Raw genomic sequence first — 22037 nt, 5'->3', positions numbered from 1 at the left:
CCAAAATACAAAATATGACAGCCTATATTATGTCAATAAATTAATTATAATTCCAAGAAAAATTAAAGTTTGCGTTAACAGGAGAGAAAAAAAAAATAAGTACATTTCCAATGGTTATGCCATTTTGTGGCGAGAAAGGGCAATACATGTACATACACGCATAGAAGTTAATAATAATAATAATAATAATAACAATAATAACTCAATTTTAATTCTTTGTGTGCTAACACAGCATCCAATATAATAATTTAATTCTTTATTATTTATGTGCCGAGTCAACAGCCGCAAGGCCAATTACAGACAGAGCACAGTGTGGATACAAGTAATTAAATTATATAATAATAATAACAATAACAATAATAATGATGCGACGGGCTGATCACCCGTCCAAGGAGTCTTACTGGGTGTGTAAAAAGATCAGGAAACTGAAAATGTGGCCAAGTTAACAAAGGGCTGTAGAATCATAGCTACATAGAATAATAATATAATTAACATATGAATAAACTCTATAACTGATATAAAAGTATAATTCCTCGTGGAGAAGAATCCTCTTTCGGGAATAAAGTTCAAAACACCCAAAGTTGCCCCACAACAGGTTCTCTTAAAATATACAGGCGTTATTTTTAACAGAAATATCTTGTGTAGGGTTTCAGGTTCTCACAGCGGTCATTACGAAGAGTGGTCTGGCATATAACACCATGTAGTCCGCTAAGAATGAGCCAACTTTTCTGAGGAACATATCGCCTCCATCTTCAGGGTCGAATAATAAGCAGAGCAAGAAACCGTCGTGAAAGCGGATGTCCCTCTATGGAACACCAAGGATCATTAACGTGCTCACAAAATCCCGCCCTTGCACCCTACTGTGAGCGAGCAGAATACAGACCCAAAGCTCACACCCCTACCTCAGCCAATAGGCATCATATTCTCTGTACGTCACTCGCTGATGGATACCAGCAGAAATTCAAGCAATATCTGGTCCGAAAGATCATCGTCATCACGAAAATACCTAGAACTTACTTAGAGTCAGCTCATTATTTCATCATTTACACCCTGATAGGGGGTACGCGGTTGCGTAGTTGGTATAGGCACTATGCTACAAGCCTGAAGGTCGCGAGTTCGATTCCCGATGAGGTCATTTTTTTTTATTTACCTAAATCTACCAGTCTCACTATGAACCCGGGGTCCACTCAGCCTGTAACATAAATAGAAATGAATATCAGGAATCTTCTTGGGGGGTAAAGAGCGGCCGGCGCGTAGGGCTGACAACCTCACCGCCATCTGTGAGCCGATTGTCTAGAAAATGTGGTAGCCTCGACGTCTCATAACCCTATGGGCCTCCTCGGCCTGTTACAGGAATAACTTTGTTATAAGCGTATTAATTTCAGATGTACGTAACTAAGGTTGACAAAAAAAAAAAAGGAGCAGGCCTACATCAAGTAGTACAATTAATGAGGAGAGTTGTGTCAGACCCGATACGTGAGTGCATAGGGAAGGCAAGGGGACAACAAAACTCAATTTCCGGTCCTAAAGTGAGTTGAAAAAACATATTTGTCAGCGCAAAGCAAAAAAGGCAGTAAAGAGCAACATTAGTCAACTGTATGTTTCTTATGTTGGCAGAATATTAAGGGCATATAAAAAGAACCTGGTATGACGTGATAATGTGGGAGGACAAGTGGCAAAATGAACACAGAGTGAAGAGCAACGTCAGACAACCTACTCACGCCAGCGAAAGTCGTACATGATGATACGATGGAGCAACAAACGTTACGAACATGAACTGCGAAGAATTGGGTTTAACAGCCTATTCTTAAACACTTCAGGTGTAGCTGGTCCCCCCATCTTCTCTTCGCTTCGAGTGATCTTCATTCCAACGCTTAATTTTTCATGACGTCTGCATTTCGCTGCTGATTTAGTCTTTCAATAGGCATACTCTCAAAAGATCGCAGAAACTTCATTTAAGCAGCCTACAGTGGTCTGCATCTATATATTATTTGCAGAAAATGCAAGAAATGCACGACTATGTCAGTCACCATATACAGGGTGTTTCACGACTTTATGGCATAACCGCAGGAGGTGATTTCCTAGGTCTTTGTGATCAAAACAGTTCATATAAACATATGTCCGATTTTGGGCGGTTACGGGGTTATGACCGTTTTAAACTCAGAATAGAAGGTAACGATTACTGACAATAAACGGAACAAAATAATAAACCAGCATAATACATGATGCATTTAAAGTATGAATGTAAAGTTAACTTCGTGAAATTACCTTTAATTTGAATTGATTGGTGCTTAAAGCTGATTTTCGAAAATGCCACCGCCGGCCGCAACACAGACTGCCGCTCGGTTGTGAACCGCGCCGGACATACCAACCCACCACACCTTAGGTACGTCTCAAGTGTCGAGATAACGAGAACGCTCTGTCTGTACCTGGCTAAAAATAGCGGCCCGCCAGATGACAGACGCGGTTCACACGAGGGCGTGTACGGGAATGAAAAAACGGTCATAACTCGGTAACCGTCCAAAATCGGATACATGTTTATATGAACTTGTTTGATCACAAAGACCTAGAAAATCACCTCCTGCAGTTATGCCCTAAAGTCGTGAAACACTCTGTATATGGCAGTTTCCTCGCCCCAAAAAAGTTAACATCTGATGATGACCATATTGGTCGAAAAATGTAGTCATGGAGTTTTAAAATTTTAAAGTTAGTTAAGTTTTATAGAACACAGCGTTACACGCGAGGCTATACCTAATCTACGCTAAGAAAAATATATCCGTGTGATATGTATGAGATTAGCTTTTGCAAACAACAAAGTTGAATATGCAACAAGTCAATGGTAGATTCTAAAGAGTTCTGACGATGGTGTATAACAATCAAAATTACTGGGTCTTTGGACTTTTTCCGTCGTCCGGTATTCTAGAGACTAGAAAGCACGACGTTTCGGAAACTGGATGATTCCGTCCTCAGATGAGGAGGAAGACACCTACTCTGTTGTGTCCCTTAGAAAGAGTTAACCTCGATCATTGGTCTAGTTTCCGAATCGTCGTGTTTTCTAGTCTCTAGATTACCGGACGATGGAAAAGGTCCAAAAACCCAGAAATTCTAAGTCAATGGGGCACGAAAAATAGCAAGGAATACAACTGGCAAACATATCATGGTTTAAGTACTGGAGAGTGCCATGTTCATCAGTACCAATTTGCGGGCAAAAAAGGTCAAACGTTACTTTGAACTGTAATATTCTTGCAAGTCTGGTACACACGAAGGGGGACCCAAAAATAACCGGAAACGACCTGTTACGTGCGCATGCTTTGTAGTTACGAGTTGTGCTGCTAGGTGGTCTTAGCTGGGGGTCTCCTGCGACTGTTAGTGAGCTGGCGTCAGTCTGAGTTAAGTGGTTTGTCTGTGGTGCTCTGTTGTGTGCGTTCCTGTTTCAACCCTTTGGCGATATGAAAGTGCGTGAAGATAGGGCAACACAATACGGATAATCTGGGGGGGGGGGGGGGGGGGTGCGTTGTCTAGTTCTCGCCCGAAAGTGGAGACAGAACTCTCTGATTCTCACCTCGCGACAGATGTGCGTACTCCAACAGAATATACATTTTCATTCTTCTTGCTTCCCCATATCCAGTATAATTTTATTTATCGTCGCCATCTTTATTTATCGCTACTGCTGGCCATTATCCGCATACTACTGGCACGTGATCTCTGCCTATTACATGCTCTTGACAGCTTTAGAGGGAGTGCCTGATAAAAAGCGGAACCGATAACAGCGACTGTACTTTCACATCATGTTAGTTCGCTTTCCCGTCAGCAGGTTAAAAGAACTGATGTCTTGCAATCGTTTTCAAACTTCGGTTAGGCTAATCACTGGTAACAGTGCAGCTGGTCCCAATAAAGTCTGCGTATGCGTGGGCGCCTGGATGGGGGTTCCCCTCCCGTCAAGTTATTGCCTACAGCGAGATCGATAAGACAAGGTAAACTTGTCCCTATGCCGGTCACGGTAGCCGAGCGGTCTAAGGCGTGCACTGTCTTCGCTCGGAAGCCGGGATCGTGGGTTCGAATCCCACTCAAGGCATGGATGTTTGTGTGCGTTTTTCTGTGTTTGTCTACAGGTAGAGGCCTTGCGACGAGCTGATCACTCGCCCAAGGAGTCCTACCGAATGTGTAAGATCTAGTAAACCGAAGTGAACGGAGAGTTTCATGGAGGTAGGCCTAGGCCCAAATTGGGGCTGTGTCGCCACAGAAAAAAAAACTTGTCCCTATGCTTAACTAATTAAGTATTACGCCATGTAGACGTATGGTGAAGTAGCTGTATAGATCCACGTTTTCTTTACTTCGGCACTAGTTAGAGGTGAGCGGTCAGTTTTACTCCCCGCCCGCTTCACTCCTAGCGAAAGAGCCCCCAATAATCCTTGGATACGAGGCTGGGTGAGCCCCAGTGCAGATCTGGACGTGAAGAAGAGAAAATTCTTGACCCTACCGGGACTTGAACAACGACTCCTCGGTCATCCAGCCCGTAGCCAGCCGCTGTACCGACTACGATATCCCAGCTCTTTGAAAATTAAATTGTAAATACAATCTACAATGAGGGCTGCCACAAAAATGGCTGCAGTCCACTTTAAATCGAACGATTATTTAGAAAGATATTTTAGTTAATCGTTATGGTTCTTAGGCTGGGGCCACACAAGCGCACAAAATGCGTCCGTTCTAAAGAACGTCGTGACGTCCGTTGTAGAAATAAACAAGAGGGGGGAATGCTACGCTTTCTTCTGGCTCTATTGCAGACAAAAAACTACGCACCGAATTCTGCAACTGTTTGGTGTCCTCAGCAACGTCCGTCATAAAGTACGTTCGTTACAACGAACGCATTTTGTGCGCTCGTGTGGCCCCAGCCTGAAAGCTACACACAAGAACAAGAATGATGGGTTTTCTTTCGTGTAGGGTATATCGCCTTGTAGACAGATGAAATTAACCAACGTTTCGGGGAAACATGTCGTCTCTATCTTCAGGAATGAATAATAAACTAAGCAAGAAAACAGCGTGAAGCAAGCAGCAAGCAGGACAATAATTTCAACGTATGAAACTGAGTTAAGAACAAAACGTTATTCTGACTGCTTTTTGAAACGTATACACCTGTTTCATCCATGCTACAGAGATGCAGGCCTCGCGTGGCCGTCGGTAAGAACCACTTTAATTCCACGAATAATCCTGTATTACGAAGGAAAGAAAGTCCTTTATTAAGGCCGCGCCATAGCTCAAGCGGTTAGTCGCTGGCTTCCCACTGCGGCGGCCCGGGTTTGATCCCGGGATCTGGTAAGTGGGATTTGTGGTGGACAAAGTGGCGCTCGGGAAGGTTTTCTCCAAGTACTTCGGTTTCCCCTGCCAATCTACATTCTACAAATTGCTCCACAATCACCCTCACCTATCATCTGGGGCTGGTACAATAGGCCAGAAGTGGCCGCAGTACAAGGGACTTAGTCCCACCCCACTAGCAATAAAAAAAAAGTCTTTTATTGGGAGCTGCATCTGAAAACGAATTTCTAAGAGAACGGGAGAAGGGAAAAAACTTCGGCGAGATAAGGTACTTATTAAATTATTCACGGAATTTATATCATATCTGGAGAAAAATTCCACCGTGCTCTTTCATTGCATCGTCAAAAGCGCTGGAATTTTTCGAGACTCTCTGCATAGATTTAACGAAATAAGATTTATAACAACATCTTCCAAACTTCATTTCATTTCTAATATCTTTTCTCTCACAACAGACGCCAGTATCTTCTCGATGGTTCTTATTTTCTGGCCCTCTTCTCCAATTTATTACCTGCTTTAATCACTTTCAGTCTGTTTTAACATAACACACACAACGTTCCTTCCACTGCAGATGATTATACACGTAACTTTCTGCTCCTGGATAGTTTGTGGAGATGTAATCTCTATGTTTGTCTTGTACTGTTATGTCTCCCCTAGAAATCTGTATTCCAATTTGGAACAGGACCAATGCATATTTTACAGAAATATTCTTCGCGATTTTGCATAGGCCTTCGTGATAATTCACTGCAAATACAAGCATACACCGCACTGCTGAAATGTTCAATTAACTGCACAGAAGGGACCGAGCCATAGCTCAAGCGCTTAGTCGCTGGCTTCCCACCGCGGCGGCCCGGGTTCGATCCCGGGGTCTGGTAAGTGGGATTTGTGGTGGACAAAGTGTCGCTGGGGAAGGTGTTCTCCGAGTACTTCGGTTTCCCCTGCCAATCTTCATTCCATCAATTGCTCCACAATCACCCTCACCTATCATCTGGGGCTGGTACAATAGGCCAGAAGTAGCCGCAGTACAAGGGACTTAGTCCCACCCCACTAGCAATAAAAAAAAACGCATAGAACAGACTGTCAAGAACCGCTCAACCCTCATGCAACCCAAATGTTCATTACTGTGTTCACAACAGCATGGTACTGCACTCTATCCTGAGACTATAAAAGAGTAATAAAATAAGTCTCGTTGCAATTCGTTAAACGAATTTAAATAAACGGTTTATTTTTTTCATACGAAATAAATATTATAACGCTATTATATTGCAACGTGTTTGGAGTAGGTACTCCCATGGTAGCACAATAACAGTGAGCCGTTGTGTACACAACGCCGAAACGACGAACGAATCTCCCCGGAGATGAACAACCGAAGACTCGTTGCGTAACAGCGGACTGTCTGAACAGCGGTAACGCAACCGTGAGGAATGGTGTCCGGTATCCGGTCCGCATAACGCCTATATAAGCAGAGCCAGAGACGAGAACGAGACAGTCTTGGGATAGCCGCCGGTGAAGACAGTGTGATGTCAGGAGTGCATGGAACTTCACATCCCACTCCACAATAGCTTTCACATGTTTCTGTCATTTTCTCTTAAATGGTATTTTGTGTGTACGTACGTATGTACATATGAGCGTGTGGAGGGGATAGACGTCTGTATGTACTTATAAAACATTACGCTCATCGAATAATGTACTGGTTCAGTACCGATAAAATACATATTAAATTTAATCTTATATTTTAATACTTAATTTGTATTGCTTCTAAAGTACTCGTACAATTTTCCAAACTGATTCTTTATGTATGAACTAAATTATATATAAATGTTTATTTTTGTTTGATCCCATATGAAGTATCTGCATAGCAACTCTCTCCTATGTCTTCATGGCGTATTACCCAATTAGTTAAGCACACACAATTGTATATCTTTTTTTTTCACTCATACGAAATAAACAAAACAAACAATCTCTGTGGTTTTAGTCCGCAAGTTAACTATACCGACCGAGCAACCGCCGTTTGCCGGCGAAGTTCATTCAAAATGTACAATCGAGTCTCTCTTTGTTTTGGTTTAGTTAATCACCGAAAATTATAATTATCTTAATTTCAGAATATTTGTACGCGTCTTATCTACAGTAGCACATATTGACAGAAGCGATGAGAGGATTATCATAATTTCTGTCTACACAGTAGACTATGTTTGTAGGTTAGTAATTAGATAACTTCTGAAGAGTTGTCTCGTCGGCCCTTTAAAATTCTGACAACGAAAGATTAAACATTTCCATAAAGTTATCGCCTTAGTTACATTCCACTGTTTTCTGTCGTACAGAACTTCCGACATTCTAAGCTCTAGCATGTTATAATTAATGATTATCCCAAACACAAACACTATATAACAGCACTAGAGACGATCTTAGTCTGCATACAAGCTAATTAAATTAACGCGTTGTTAATATTAATAACGTAAGCCACAACTATTCTAAGCAGATGCATTAGCAGATAAAGATCGGTTTAATTTATGAGCAATTATACTCTGAAGAGAGACAGAGGCTGAGAGGAAAACATTTATTATATTTCACCGTAACAAATATTCTGAACTAAATTTCTAAGCATCAAAATGAAGCAAGTTCCAGGATGAAGGACGGAATAAAAAGAAAATAACATACGATGTCTTATATGACCTTTTACCGCGTTTATCCAGGATGAAGGACGGAATAAAAAGAAAATAACATACGATGTCTTATATGACCTTTTACCGCGTTTATCTAATAAGATTTCTTCCTAATTTAGCACCAGAAAAAAGTATACACCGACCTACACTGGTGAGCGCAGTCGGTATACCGACTAGCTACTGGCTGGACGACAGAGAGGTCGGAGTTCGAGTCCCGGTGGGCTCAAGAATGTTCACTTCTCCATGTCGTCCAGACCGGCTCTGGCGCCCACCCAACCTCCTATCCAACGGGTACCGTGGACTCTTTCCCCGTGGGTAAAGTAGTTAACTACAGGGACAACTTTACCTTTTACCCATAATGGTGATTAAAGCAAAATACCAGTGCCTATTAAAATGGAGAAACGTCTATTATAATATTAAAATGGCCATGAAGAAGGGTTTGAGAGTGTGTATTGGATTCGACTGGTTCAGAATTTAAGCCTTGCGACTGGAGATCTCATACTCGATAAACATACTCAGATTACATGAAATCGGCTTGACTTTTAAATCTGTAACCATTTAGACCCAGTGGTTACGATGTGAAAGCCCGCACAGTAGGGGGAAGGGGGCAGGAAGGCCCTATGGCCCAGGCTACTAGGTCCAGGGGAGGCTCCAACTATACATTTATTTAATTTTAAAACTCTAATAAGCAGTAATGTGATAATTCCATTTAATTAAATTGTCGGCTTATTGTTCTGGGCCTTTTATCGATATGCGGTTGCAATGTTTAGGCAATTTCAAATCCAACAAAGTTTGCATTATCGTCCGTCGTTTGCGTTGTGCTTCCCGAGATATCTGTCCAGGAATAAATTTTAACAGCATTAAGGCAAAATTTATATAATTTATAGTATTACGTATTATTAATTATTTTCTTTCAAGACTGTTTAGGCCAAAGTATGACTAGTGATTGATATGGAACAAATTAAACATATTCTCAGGCCCTCATTATATGCATCACCTGATTTTACATAATAAAAATTCTGCATTCTGCACATAGAGTGTTTTTTTATGTGTCTTATGACAAACAGCGACTGTTTTCCTAAACAGACGCAATGCGTTCCCTATGAGGTATGAACTGAATTTTTATATACTATTTAGAAGAAATTCACTTTTTATCAGGTTAAGTAGCGACATAACAGAGCTGCAAAATGGTTTCAAGTATAATCTGACTTGACATTTAAACAGTTTGTATTCCAGAATATATAGCAATCATTTCCTAAACAGCAACAAATGATTGGTCTCTGTAATGGAGACGCAATGTCTCGTTTTAACTGGAAATTTAATTTTTAAATATTATTTCGATTCATTTCAGGTTTCGGAGGGTTAACAGCAATGAAAAGTGCTTAATAAAATGGTGTAAGTACGATTTGTATGTACGTTACACAATATGTATTAGCAATAGCTACTATATATCCGGAAACAACAGAAATATCGCTTCATAAATTTATTTACTTACTTATGCAGCTGAGCCCTTATTAAGCAAAAGTCAAATATGCAGCTACTCAAGAATTTCCCAGCATTTTATGGAACCCGAAAATTCATTAGCGTGTTCACAAGAGCCCTCCTCTGGTCTCTATCCTGAGCCAGATCAATCCAATCCATACCATCCCATCTTATCTCTCTAAAATCTATTTTAATATTGTCCAGCCACCTACGCCTTGGTCTTCCCACTGGTCTCTTTCCTTCTGGCTTTCCCACCAATATCCTACATACATTCTTCTTCTTCTCCCCCATTCGTGCTACATGCCCTGCCCACCTCATCCTCCTTGACTTTATCATTCTAATATACTTGGAGAAGAGTACAAGTTATGAAGCTCCTAATTATACAGTTTTCTCCACCCTCCTGTCACTTCATCTCTCTTCGGTCCAAATTTAAGATCCGCTTCATAAATAATGATCTTAAATAACGAAGATTGAGTAAACTTTAACCCTTTCCGTTCTGTGCACGAGGTAGCTCCTTTAAAAATACTGGCTATTCTCATACCAATGCATTTACTGTACGATATAAGCGAAGGAAATTATGCCACCTGTAAACAGTTTCAGCTAGTTACGACTTTTCAGCAATACATATTATGCCCTTGTGAAAATATGACAACGAACAAAAAGACTTTTAAATTAAGAAAAGCGTAGGGTAAGTTAACCTCACTGTAACAAGACCCGAAGGAGACAAAATCAACATCTGAAACCTAGATAACAACGTGAAGCTTACGGTTATCACGGCCTTGAATATGGAGAATATTGTCTTCTGTGATGTGACGCCGTGTAGTCTGGCAGAAAGGTAACAACGTTTCGGAGGAACCTTACTGCTACCTACAGAATTACATGAACACCAGACTATACACATTGTCACATACCAGATGATATTAAGAGGGAGATGGTTTGATTTTTTGTTTTATTTTGTATTTTGTTGTTTGTGTTTTGTTCCTATTTAGATGATGGCATTAAAAAGACTACCGCCTCTGAAACAACTGCAGACATGTGATGATGAGAGCCTACGATGACATCATAACACATCTTTAAAGACAGTTAGCAAACAAATTAAGTCCGAAAACATTTCAAAAGAATAGAGATGAAATCTACTATAAGATACATTATAATTATATCATACCGCCTTCTTGTAACAGTGTACGATTCCCGGCGCCCAGTTGTTGTGAACTTCATGTCTGCGGCACATTCAACCTACACAAACTTCACACTGAGAACCCGTAACACAGACTGGCCTGTCAAAACCTTCAAATCCACTGTCCCTTGTCACGCCACTTGGCACTCCAATTACTACAACACAACTACGACCCACCTCCCCGCCATTCACTTACATCGTACGCACATAACTACTCCAGCGAACCTACTGGCATCCACTAGTAACTAAAACCGGTTCGCGTTTCAACTGTCTAAGTGACCAATCACAGTTAGCATATCAACCTGGTCAACACAATGTTATAACAAATGCACATTCTCAACCATTCCATTCAAACATGACAGTACACTGAACAGGGCAAATTTAAAATACGTTGGCGACAATTTTATGAATAGCAATAACATTCTTATAAAGCATCTCCGGTTACATAATTACTGGGTCTTCGTACAGGACGGAAGTGGGAGTGTGTTTTTCACAGTGGTTAAATGGCGCGCATGGTTGGGAGCCGCAGGCAGCGCATCCGCTTTATTGTTCACAGTTTTCTGCAAGAGATAGCAAAGATGCAATTCGTTACACACGTAAGTGCTAGAGAGTGGGGTATATAACTGCGATGTTCGCGTCTTGTTACGCTTCTGCATTCACAGTGAATACCGATGCGTTTATAACTATGCGTATGTTGGCAGTTTCTTTAATTCGAAACTGAGATATGCGCCATTATTCAGCAGTACTGGTAATGGAAGTTTTGGTGTTAGGGAACATAGCTCGCGGATATTACAGACCCACGTTCATTTCCAGTCAGTAAGGTAAAAGTAAAGGTATCCCTCTAACAGCTCGTTGAGGCCCATAGGGCTGTGAGATGTTCAGGTTCTCACATTTTCTAGACAATCGGCTCATAGATGGCGGTAAGGTTGTTAGCCTTACGCGCCGGCCGTCATTTACCCCAAAGGAAGATTCTTGGTATTCATTTCTGACGGAGGCTGTGTCGACACAAGGCCATAGTGCGGCTGGAAGGATTAGGTCAATTGAAAAAGAAATCCACCTCATCGGNCAGACGACAGGTCCACAGTCTCTTCCAAAACAGTTCCTCCACTTAATGCGATCTTCTGTTTTTGGAAAGAGACTATCCAGGAAAAGTGATAATGTGGTAGTTTTTCCATTTGCTTTCCACATCGCAGTACAGCAGCCGTTCAAACCACTCTGGTCACGCCTGTTGCTATACGGAAGTATGGAAGGATTAGGTCAATTGAAAAAGAAATCCACCTCATCGGGACTCGAACCTTCCAGCTTGTAGCATTAAAAAAATTAAATTCGCTTAGTTAGGGGTGGAGTCAAGCTGTTCCCATTCGGTATGTCGGCCACTGATTGGCCTATTGTACCTGCCCCGGGTGATTATGATGAAGAATTTTGATGGAATGAAGATTGGCAGAGGGAACCGAAATACTCGGAGAAAACCTGCCCCAGCGGGATCAAACCCGGGCCGCCGCGGTGGGAAGACAGCGACTAACCGCTTGAGCTATGGCGCGGCCTAGCTANTATGTCGGCCACTGATTGGCCTATTGTACCTGCCCCGGGTGATTATGATGAAGAATTTTGATGGAATGAAGATTGGCAGAGGGAACCGAAGTACTCGGAGAAAACCTGCCCCAGCGTCACAATATATCCCATTTGACCACACCCGGGCTCGAACCCGGGCCGCCGCGGTGGGAAGACAGCGACTAACCGATTGAGCTATGGCGCGGCCTAGCTTGTAGCATAGTGACTCAACCAAGCAGGCTACCGCGTGCCCCTTTGTTCTGTGTACTTTCCAGAAAATCTAATACAACTTCACAATGAAATAACCCGAGAGTCTCACAAGCAGATGTTTACAAGTTTCGCTGAATTCATTATCTATCTGCATAACGGGGTTTTGAATGACATCGTAAAATGTCATATTTCATGACCCATAGATGAATACAGAAAATGAAATCCCGTGCGGGGAACCAATTGTATTGTATCTGTGTGGTGATAACGTTTCACAATCAACTCTCTTTTACACTGACTGTAATTTATTTTGTAAGCATGTTGCCTAATTCAGTAGCTTCTACAGGGATGTGTAAATATGGGGTTCTCAGTTTAACAGATAATCATCAATTCAGCCACCATCTATTTCTGAAATGCAACGGTGTGTTTCGGTTTGATTAACTGGGATAAGCAACCGCATGATACCGGGTCATATTTGAGCAGCTGACNAGTTAAGTACGGGGATAATTTTACCTTTTTTTTACCTTGGCACTACAGCCCCAGTGGGCCTAGGCCTACCTCCATGAACTTCTCCGTTCTTTTCGGTTTTTCTAGATCTTACACGTACGGTAGGACTCCTTGGGCGGGTGATCAGCTCGTCACAAGGCCTCTACCTGTACACAAACACAGAAAAACGCTCACAAACATCCATGCCCTGAGTGGGATTCGAACCCACGATCCCGGCTTCCGAGCGAGTGAAGACAGTGCGTGCCTTAGACCGCTCGGCTACGGTGACCGGCAAGTTTAGTGTATAGTGTACTTATTTTTTTATTAATATTAATTTATTTATTTGTAGTTGAAATGTATTTGTTGTAGCTGATATTGTATTTGCATTGCATTCATTGTGTGTAGTGTGTGCTTTATTGTGTGTGTACTTTTGTGTGCTGTGTTTTGTTTGAGTGTGGTGTGTTATTTTGTGTGATGTGTCTTATTGTAGCACCACTGCCACCGGGTAAAAACCCATTTGCGGTTTAAATAATAATAATAATAATACAAGTGTTACTTATTCTTCCATCCAAATCCACGTCTCACAATTTGTTTCCTTCTTCAAGGGTGTCTGGCATATTTTGTATGTTCCATATTAATACGTATTATCTTGCTCTGAGGGAAGAACGTCAATTAAAACTATTTCAAAACAAAGTGCCAAACAAAGCAGTTTGTGTTATAAGACGAAGGCATTTGGTGTCGAATGAAGGATGCTTAGTACGAAATTTAGAAGCAGGGTTTGAACACATCACTGGAGATCGAATACTGAACAAGTAGTTCTGAGAAGAACGAACCGTCTACTTTCCTTTGATACAACATGGACCGTATAGAAAGTGACGCGTCCAACAATTCGTCTATTGCTGTGTGTAATTCCTTGCAGCGATAACGTTTTTACTGAGCCGTTGCCCAGCAACATACACATTTATGCACACAGACTGATGGGAGGGATTTATGAAGTACGTCTTTGAGATGGGCTCAGCTGCCATGATATACGTACCAAGTTTTATATTGCTTGAGGCATTGAAAAGCTGTTTGGGGGGGGGGACATAAAACACACAGACAGCAAGGAGATCGCATAAGCCAGCTTTATGAAAATATGTTACAATTTGAATGTGTTGTTACAAGTGCAACAAACGTCTCTGAACGGTGCACGACGGGTTAAGCGTGTGACCTGCGACCCGCTGGTTACATACCACCATTCTAGACTTAATTGAACATATCGAAGTCGCCCTTCCCACAATGAGTTTCATTGCAACATTTGTGAACATAAAGAGACAAGAGCAGCTTGGCTGAATCGAGATTAAACCATTTCGGAAATTACACAGTTCGGATCACAGAATTTACACAGAGCAGCCCACTCTCTCCCACCCAGCATCCCACAAAATTAACTTTTTTTTATCGGGTTCTAGAAACATTTCGTCCCCTTCAATTTCACAGATTCAATTCCTTTTGGATTCAAAGCTTGCGAAACCTGACTATTCGACCGCAAAATTGTTAGAAGCGAGAAGCAATCAGCGCCGTTCGAAAATCGACAGTATTCAGGGATGTCACAGCGCGTCCGACGTGGCATCATAATAGCTGAGATTATCTTCTGACATATAATGCAGTGTACTCCGTTGAAATTCAATGGACGTTTCGGAGCATGCAGAGCTCTGCTTGTTTCTATTTCATGCTGGTTTCTTGATTGGTTTATCCTTCGACCCTGAAGATGGAAGCAATTTGTTTCTTCGAAGCGTAGGTTGATTTTCAACGTGGTGTTGTCTCAGAGAACAGAATTCTTCATAATCACCGCTTGAAAAATCTCAGATCCTAAATACTTTGACATCACCTTTCTAGAAACCAGTGATCCATAATCATCCCGTGGCGAAGCTTCATTTGAAAACACAAAGTTGTTTCATATCTTGATAAACTTCATCACACTTACTGAAACTAACTGCTACCGAAAGAAGCACCTAATTAACTACCGTGCTAACTAACATACCCAGTTCCATAAAATGTTGGGAAGTTCTTGAGCAACTCATTCTCGAGAAGGGCTCAGCTCCATGATGTTAGTTAGTTTGCAATATGTTTGTAAACTGATTCTTATAACTTTTCCTATAAAAGACAAATTTGTCATATTTTGGATAGAAAAATATTTACTACAGTCATGGCACTATGTATCAGGCGTGAAAACAATATATTTACTGATCTAAATTTCATGGAACTATTATAGTTCCTGAGGAAATAGTACTTACGTCTATGAAAAGACGTTGTGGATAAAATTCTTCCTTAACATACAGAACACAAATGAAAGTAAAACCGAACCACATAACAGTACTGTCACTGCAGAAATATCTCTATCCATAAGATAAATTCGCTTGAGGTCCTGAATTATAAAATACCCAACTTTCGTTACCACAAAATGTATAACTGAACATACCTATCTATGGCTCTAGAATTCTTGTTGTAGGATCTTGGCCGCTTTATAAGTATTTTAATCTTATACACAGTCGGTAGAACCCCTTGGACGAGGGATGAGTCCGTCGCAAGGCCACTACCTATACGCAGAGCAGGTCAAACACAAAATAAACACACGCAGATATTCAAGCCTTGAGTGGGATTCAAACCCACGATCCCAGCTTTCGAGCGAGTGAAGATAGCTCATGCCTCAGACGGCGCGGCCACTGTGATCGGCTGCCATGTACTTACACAACAAAACTGATATATGCAGAGCCAACTCGAGGAAATAGATAACAATTAACAGAAAGTAACGTACGTAAAAAGGCCGCGCCATAGCTCAAGCGGTTAGTCGCTGGCTTTCCACCGCGGCGGCCCGGGTTCGATCCCGGGTCTGGTCAAGTGGGATTTGTGGTGAACAAAGTGGCGCTGGGGCAGGTTTTCTCCGAGTACTTCGGTTTCCTCTGCCAATCTTCATTCCACCAATTGCTCCACAATCACCCTCACCTATCATCTGGGGCTGGTACAATAGGCCAGAAGTGGCAGCAGTACAAGGGACTTAGTCCCACCTCATTAGCATTTAACAAAAGTACGTAAAATAGCTACGTCTGTCTAACCCAGTAACTATCCTACAGCTACCTAAACAAAATAACAAATCTACTAATGGGATGATATCGATTGGATAGATCTGGATCAGGATAGGTACCAATGGAGGGCTCTTGTGAACACGGTAATGAACCTTCAGGTTCCATAAAATGCTGCGAAATTCTTGAGTAGCTGCAGAATTGGCGGCTCCTCCAGATAGGCTCAGCTCCATGAGTAAGTAAGATGAACCTCCTGTTTCAGTACAATGCGAGGTGGGAAAATAACGGATTTTCTCAAAGCGTTTCTAGGCAACGGCTCGGTAAACACGTTCAAACGTGCAGCAATAGAAGCTGTCTCCCAGTTGACGAATGTTATTGCTCGTTGCTAGGCAACAGTCAGCGCACCGATGAAGTCGCTGGTTAGGAAACACGTGACTGTGTTTCCTGTGTTGTCCGCGCGGAGCCTATATAAGGAAGACCTCTTTTAGCTTAGATTAGTGAGGGGTCCAGGAGAGCTTTTAGTTGAGTTCCGAGGTTCCAGGGTGACTGACCAGCCGAGCAACTGTCACTCTCTCAAGGAAAACTATCTTCAACTGAGCTAGCTAGCCGACAAAGAGAATCTCTTTCGATGCTTTATCGCCAACACAGAAGCGCACCACAGGATCTTGTTCCGGCAAATTCAGTCCGACACATCAAACAAACATTAAAAAGTACTTACCCTCAGCACATCCCTCATTTCCCCGAAAGATTAAAGAAAGCATCAGTGCGAAAACTTAAGCACATTATACATGTCATTTAGACCGCTTATGCAGAATGACTTAACAATACATTTCAGCTCTAAGACTTAAATAATAACGTGGGTTATGGAACTTCGTGTTGAATGGATATTATTCCTCCCGGGTTCGAATGTCGGCTGTCCTAATTGAGATATGTTTATGATTTTTCTAAATCCCTTCAAGCAGTCAGTTGGACTGTGCCTTAAAATATGCCACTACCTGTTCCTTTGACGTCCATTCTAATTTACAATTCTATAACTGGACGGGTTTTAGTAACCCGGCACTACAAGATTATGAGAACAGTTTTACGCTCCGTCTGCTTCACCTCCGGGGAAAGACCCTGTATGGATAACAGGGCCGGTCTAGATGTAATGACAAAGAGAAGAATGCCTGTTCTCACCGGGAATCGAAATCCGACCCTACAGCCCGTACTCAGTCTACCGATTGACTCATCCTGACTCAAAAGGACCTTCAGTATTTAGCAAGAAAAAGATAACAGAAGACCCAAAGGTGGAGGCGGGATAGCTCAGTCGGTATAGTGACTGGCTATTGGTTGGACGACTGAGAAGTTGGAGTTCGAGTCCCGGTAGGATCAAGAATTTTCAATTCTCCGTGTCGTCCAGATCGGCTCTGGGGCACATCCAATGGATACCGGGGGCTCTTTACCGGGAGTAAAGCGGCAGGGGCGTGAAGCTGACCATTAATCTCCAACTAGGGCCGAAGTCAAGAAAATGTGGATCTATACATGCACGCCCCCATACGCCTTCATGGAGTAGTGGTTAATTAGTTATGACAAAACATGACGTAAAAAGATGTGCCAGAGTAGCTTCATTAATTAATGACACCAAGAACACAGGTGTATGGGGGAATGGAGGTATCGCTCTACCTTTCTTAACCTCGGCAATACATCGTGGCACACCAGTGGAATTAAGTCAGAAATACTTCTGAATGATACACAGCGGAATGCTCCAATTTGGACATTCCTGGCAGCGTACTGTGTAATGTACGAGGATGTACACCCCTAGTATCATATGACTAAAACTTGAGGAGGACGTAATATCGTACTGCTGGCTTGCTTCTCCAGAAAATGAGACCGAAGCCTTCGCTTCTATTCCCTGTGGTATGGGAAGGGATGGGGGTGTTCAGAAGAGGAATTGGAGTCTGGATCCCACGAACAAACAGAAATCCTGTGGATGATCTCACTCCCGAGAGAATTGCTCCAAATCTGAGTCAACACGAACTCAGAGACAGTCCTCTTCCTTACTCGGTTCAATCTCAGCGCTCCAAGCGATCAGATCAACAACTAATTGGAAGGAATGTTCATTCCCCATTATGAAGCGAAGAGCCGATTACAGAGAAAAATCTTAATTAACTGGGGATAACTGTGATGCAATCTCTCGATTATCAAGCGATAAAAAGTAAAAAAGTGTCCCTGTGCTTAATTAGTTAAGCACTATGCCATAAAGACATATGCGAGAGTGGAGGTATAGCTCCATCATTCTTGATGTCTGCACTGGATGAATGTGAGTGGTAGGCTTCGCGCCCCTGCCGCTTTAACCCTCCCGTTAAGGAAAAAGCCCCATATAACCATTGGACGGGAAGTTGGGTGGGCCCCAGAATCAGTCTGGACGATGTGGAGAAGAATCTTGCACTGTCGGGAATCGAACCCGGGCCGTCAAGTCCGTAGCCCGTCGCTATATATACTGAGCTATCCCGACTCTGATTATTGAGTGACACTGAAATGAAAATGTAGCACGCATAAGGGATACGAGAAATGCATACATTTCATCTGGAGAACTCTGAAGGGACGAAAGACCATTTGGGAAACAGATGTAGATGGAGGGACAATAACAAACAGGACGTGAGACAGGGACTGGATTCAACTAGCGGGATCTTGTGAACACGGTAACGAACCAACGGGTTCCATAGAAGCTGAGGAATAATTTGATCAGATTAGTGACTATCAGTTTGTCAAAGAGTTGTTTAATTCGTAGTTAAGACACAAACAAAACGACTCCTGTAACGAAAAGGGGGAGTCCTTTGTGTAGGGCTTACGCAGCATAGAGATGAGCCAACTCAGGACGATCTAGCAAAAGACCACTGTACCAACTTGTCATAACGGAAGGACACGTGACCTGAAGATTATCCAGAAAATGAAAACGAACTTCCCACAGACAAGTTGACATGCCACAATACACAGGCCGACAGACACAGAGCGAGTTCTTACATTTGGGATCTGCTTTACAAGCGGGAAGAGCGAAAAGAAGTTACAAGTGCATTGTGGGAGGGAGAGAAGGTGACTGATGGTAGTTTAGGCCGTGTTATTACCCTTATATAACCTGCAACCCTTAACCTGTGTTAGTGGACTCGACCAAATCCACTGGGAATTCTGCTAAGGAAAAAAAAAAACTCCGTAGTTTTAGTCCGCAAGTGAACTATAGCGACCGAGCGACCGCCGCTTGTCGGCGAAGTTAGTGACAACTTTAGCGTGTAGAGGATGTCACGTGGTCAGCGCAACGAATCCCCACGGCCGTTAATTTCGGTTTTCTAGACCGGAGCCGCTGTTTCATTGAAATAGCTAATCAATTAACATCAAGAGGCTTAGTGGACACCGTTCCAGACCCACTACTTCTCAGAAATAATCTGGTAGAGCCGGGAATCGAACACGGGTCTGTAGCCAGAAACTCTAAACGCTAGACCATAGAGGCGGTCCTGGCAATGTATAAAAACATGGAAACACATTGGCCTATATAATGTACGTACGCGTGTTTATTATAATGAAGAGTACAGTACAATCTCGGTAATCCGGCCGTGCGCTAGTCCGACACGTCCAGTAATCCGGCATCAGGCGCCAGACAGGCGTCCGCGACCTTGTGCACGTTTCTACAAGCAGCAGAGGTCGACCTGTGTTCAGTCGAACTTGACGAACTGATCTATTTAGACCCTCGCTAGTACACAGTGTTTCAGTTCTTCGGTAGTATACGTGTTGTACAGACTTTTCATACAGCAGTGGATTTAATGTGTGCTGAAGATGTCCAGTTCTGACAAACGTAAACATAAAACTTTAAGTGCTAAAGCGGAAATAATTAAGAAACTTGACAAAGGGGAAAAAAACTTATAAATTTGGCTAAAGAGCATGGAGCTGGACGCGCAATGATATATGATATCAAGGAAAATAGAGGGAACACTGTTTTCTTCCAATTTTTTCCCAGTAATCCGTCGTTTTCGGTAATCCGGCGGTACCTTGGTCCCATATATATGTCGGATNAATGGCACTGCTATGCTCCAATGTCTCCTACAACAGTACCATCAAATTCCTAATAGCATTAATACTTTTAGAATAAATTCCAGCGGGAGTAAGGATTTTTTTCTTCCACATCACTTCCAGACCTATTTTTGGGGCCCTATCACATTCCTATCCAACATATATCGGGCAACAGGTACAGGAAACACAACATATATATTGGCGATGTTAAGAATACTTGGAACTTTACCTTCACGCCCCATGGTGGATAGGCAGTGGAGGAAATTCTATATTTACATTTAATTGTGAATTAGAAAACAGAGTAAAGGACACATTCCACAATCTATATTCCCAGTAGGTCCGCTAACAGAAAGCTCACAGAAAGAAAATATTAGCAGTTCTTTATGATCATTACTTCCATGCGTTTCTTAACGCCCTGGTTTTCTTCTACGACTATACAGCCTCTTCCCCTCATCACGTGACTCAATAACGTCATCAGGACCCTATCGTTCATATCTGAGAACCACTTCCCGTCATGAAAAACGCCACCTCATCTTCGTAACAAACTTGCGGCTTAAGGTTTCGCAACCCTATTAAGACTGATGGATACAACGCCTGACCGTAACACCAAATAAACAACCTTGGAAGTTCCAGTGAAACATCTCATTTTGAAATTACGAGCATTAAACTTTATACGAATGGCGAAACAATATATTTCTTGGCTTTTCTTTTTCCCCGTGTGGAGGCAGGTTAGAATACCTCCACCGTAACCCTGCGAGTCGTAGAGGGCAACGAAAATGGAACGTAGTGCCTGGGGGTATAACTGAGCCACCCTGTCACTGGGAGACATAAATACAGAGACCTGGTCCTCCAGGATGCGGGTTAGATGTAAACCTGCCCACCTTGATCTGTAAAAAATTATTGTTGCGAAATCCAAAGAAGTTAAAACTGAAGAAAGCAGTCTTCTGGGATGTGGCGTCGTGTAGATAGTGTTAACCGAGGTTTCGGAGGAACGTATCGCCTCCATCTTCAGGGTAGAAGAAAAAAGAAGGGAATCCGCAAGCAAGGAACCAGAGCGAGGAGGTACTAACAGACTAGTACGTTCCTCCGAAACGTCGGTTAACACAATATCTACATGGTGCCACATCCCAGAAGACTGATTTCTTCATAGTCACCGCCGTGAAAACCTCAAATCTTACAAGAGAAGACAGTGAAAACATTCGACAGTAACTTGGAGAAGGTAGCATGACCCACAAAACTGGCAACTGCCGTCAGAAGTGGATTATGTGCAGCGGATAGCAGTACTGGAACATGGACCCCCAAGGACAGAGAGGCTTGAGAAGGCCTAGAAAAACGTGGAATATCCTACATGGTATATTTACTTTCTCGCATGAAGAAATTTTGCCTGATTGAATGAAGGTACTGCACAAATTAAACTAAAATATCACACGTAGGTACTTTACAGACAGAAAACAGAAAGTAATTCCCAAAATACAGGTTTGCAGTCTCTCTCGAACAAACTGAGTGTGCTTCTCGGTATATTTACACTACACCAGACCTTGATGGCGTGGGTGCAGCGAGAGAATATCACCTTTTCAAAAAAGAAGAAGAAGACACACGAATAAAACAATTGCCACCTCGAAATTCAGTTTTCATACTCTGATCACGCTTGTATTTCTGTCTATGCCTTCCATATATAATGGTCGGCTCCCATGAGAACGAGAAGCTCTTTTAAACATTGATTCTATACAGTGTGCTCCCTTCCCAGATGCGAGACATGTAAAACAAAATGGCAGCGCCTCCCGGAAATTGTTGTCTGCTCCTTCAGCGTGTTCTCCATCACACACATACAAACACACAAGTCCCATATGGGGACTGGAACTCGACACTTTTGTCGAGAAATTCAGCTTCATTCTAAGCAAATTCTCCCTATTTCAAAATAAATTCGCACTCTAATACAAAGAGACTGATACTTCTAGGCATTAACTAACCAACCTCATGGAGCTGAGCCCGTCTTGAGAACTTCCTGGCATTTTATGGAACCCGAAGGTTCATTACCGTGTTCACACGGTCCTTATCCTG

General features: G+C 42.4%; 1 protein-coding gene across 7 annotated transcripts in view; it reads right to left on the bottom strand.

Moving 5' to 3' along the window:
- Window positions 1-22037, bottom strand: part of LOC111868990 (rap1 GTPase-activating protein 1) — a 639633-nt gene that overhangs the window by 252974 nt on the left and 364622 nt on the right. Inside the window, exon 1 of one of the 7 annotated variants that reach the window (XM_023860135.2) lies at window positions 10621-10778. The exons of the other annotated variants lie outside the window; for them this stretch is intronic. Within the exon in view, the coding sequence (XP_023715903.1) occupies window positions 10621-10673 (53 nt within the window). The 5' untranslated portion in view covers window positions 10674-10778. Of the gene's footprint in view, window positions 1-10620; window positions 10779-22037 lie in introns of those variants that run through there. 7 annotated transcript variants of the gene reach the window in all.

Source organism: Cryptotermes secundus, unplaced genomic scaffold, assembly GCF_002891405.2.
Source record: "Cryptotermes secundus unplaced genomic scaffold, Csec_1.0 scaffold70, whole genome shotgun sequence".
Taxonomy (NCBI): domain Eukaryota; kingdom Metazoa; phylum Arthropoda; class Insecta; order Blattodea; family Kalotermitidae; genus Cryptotermes; species Cryptotermes secundus.
Note: the sequence above shows the minus strand (reverse complement) of the source record. Positions and strands in the feature narration are given on the sequence as shown.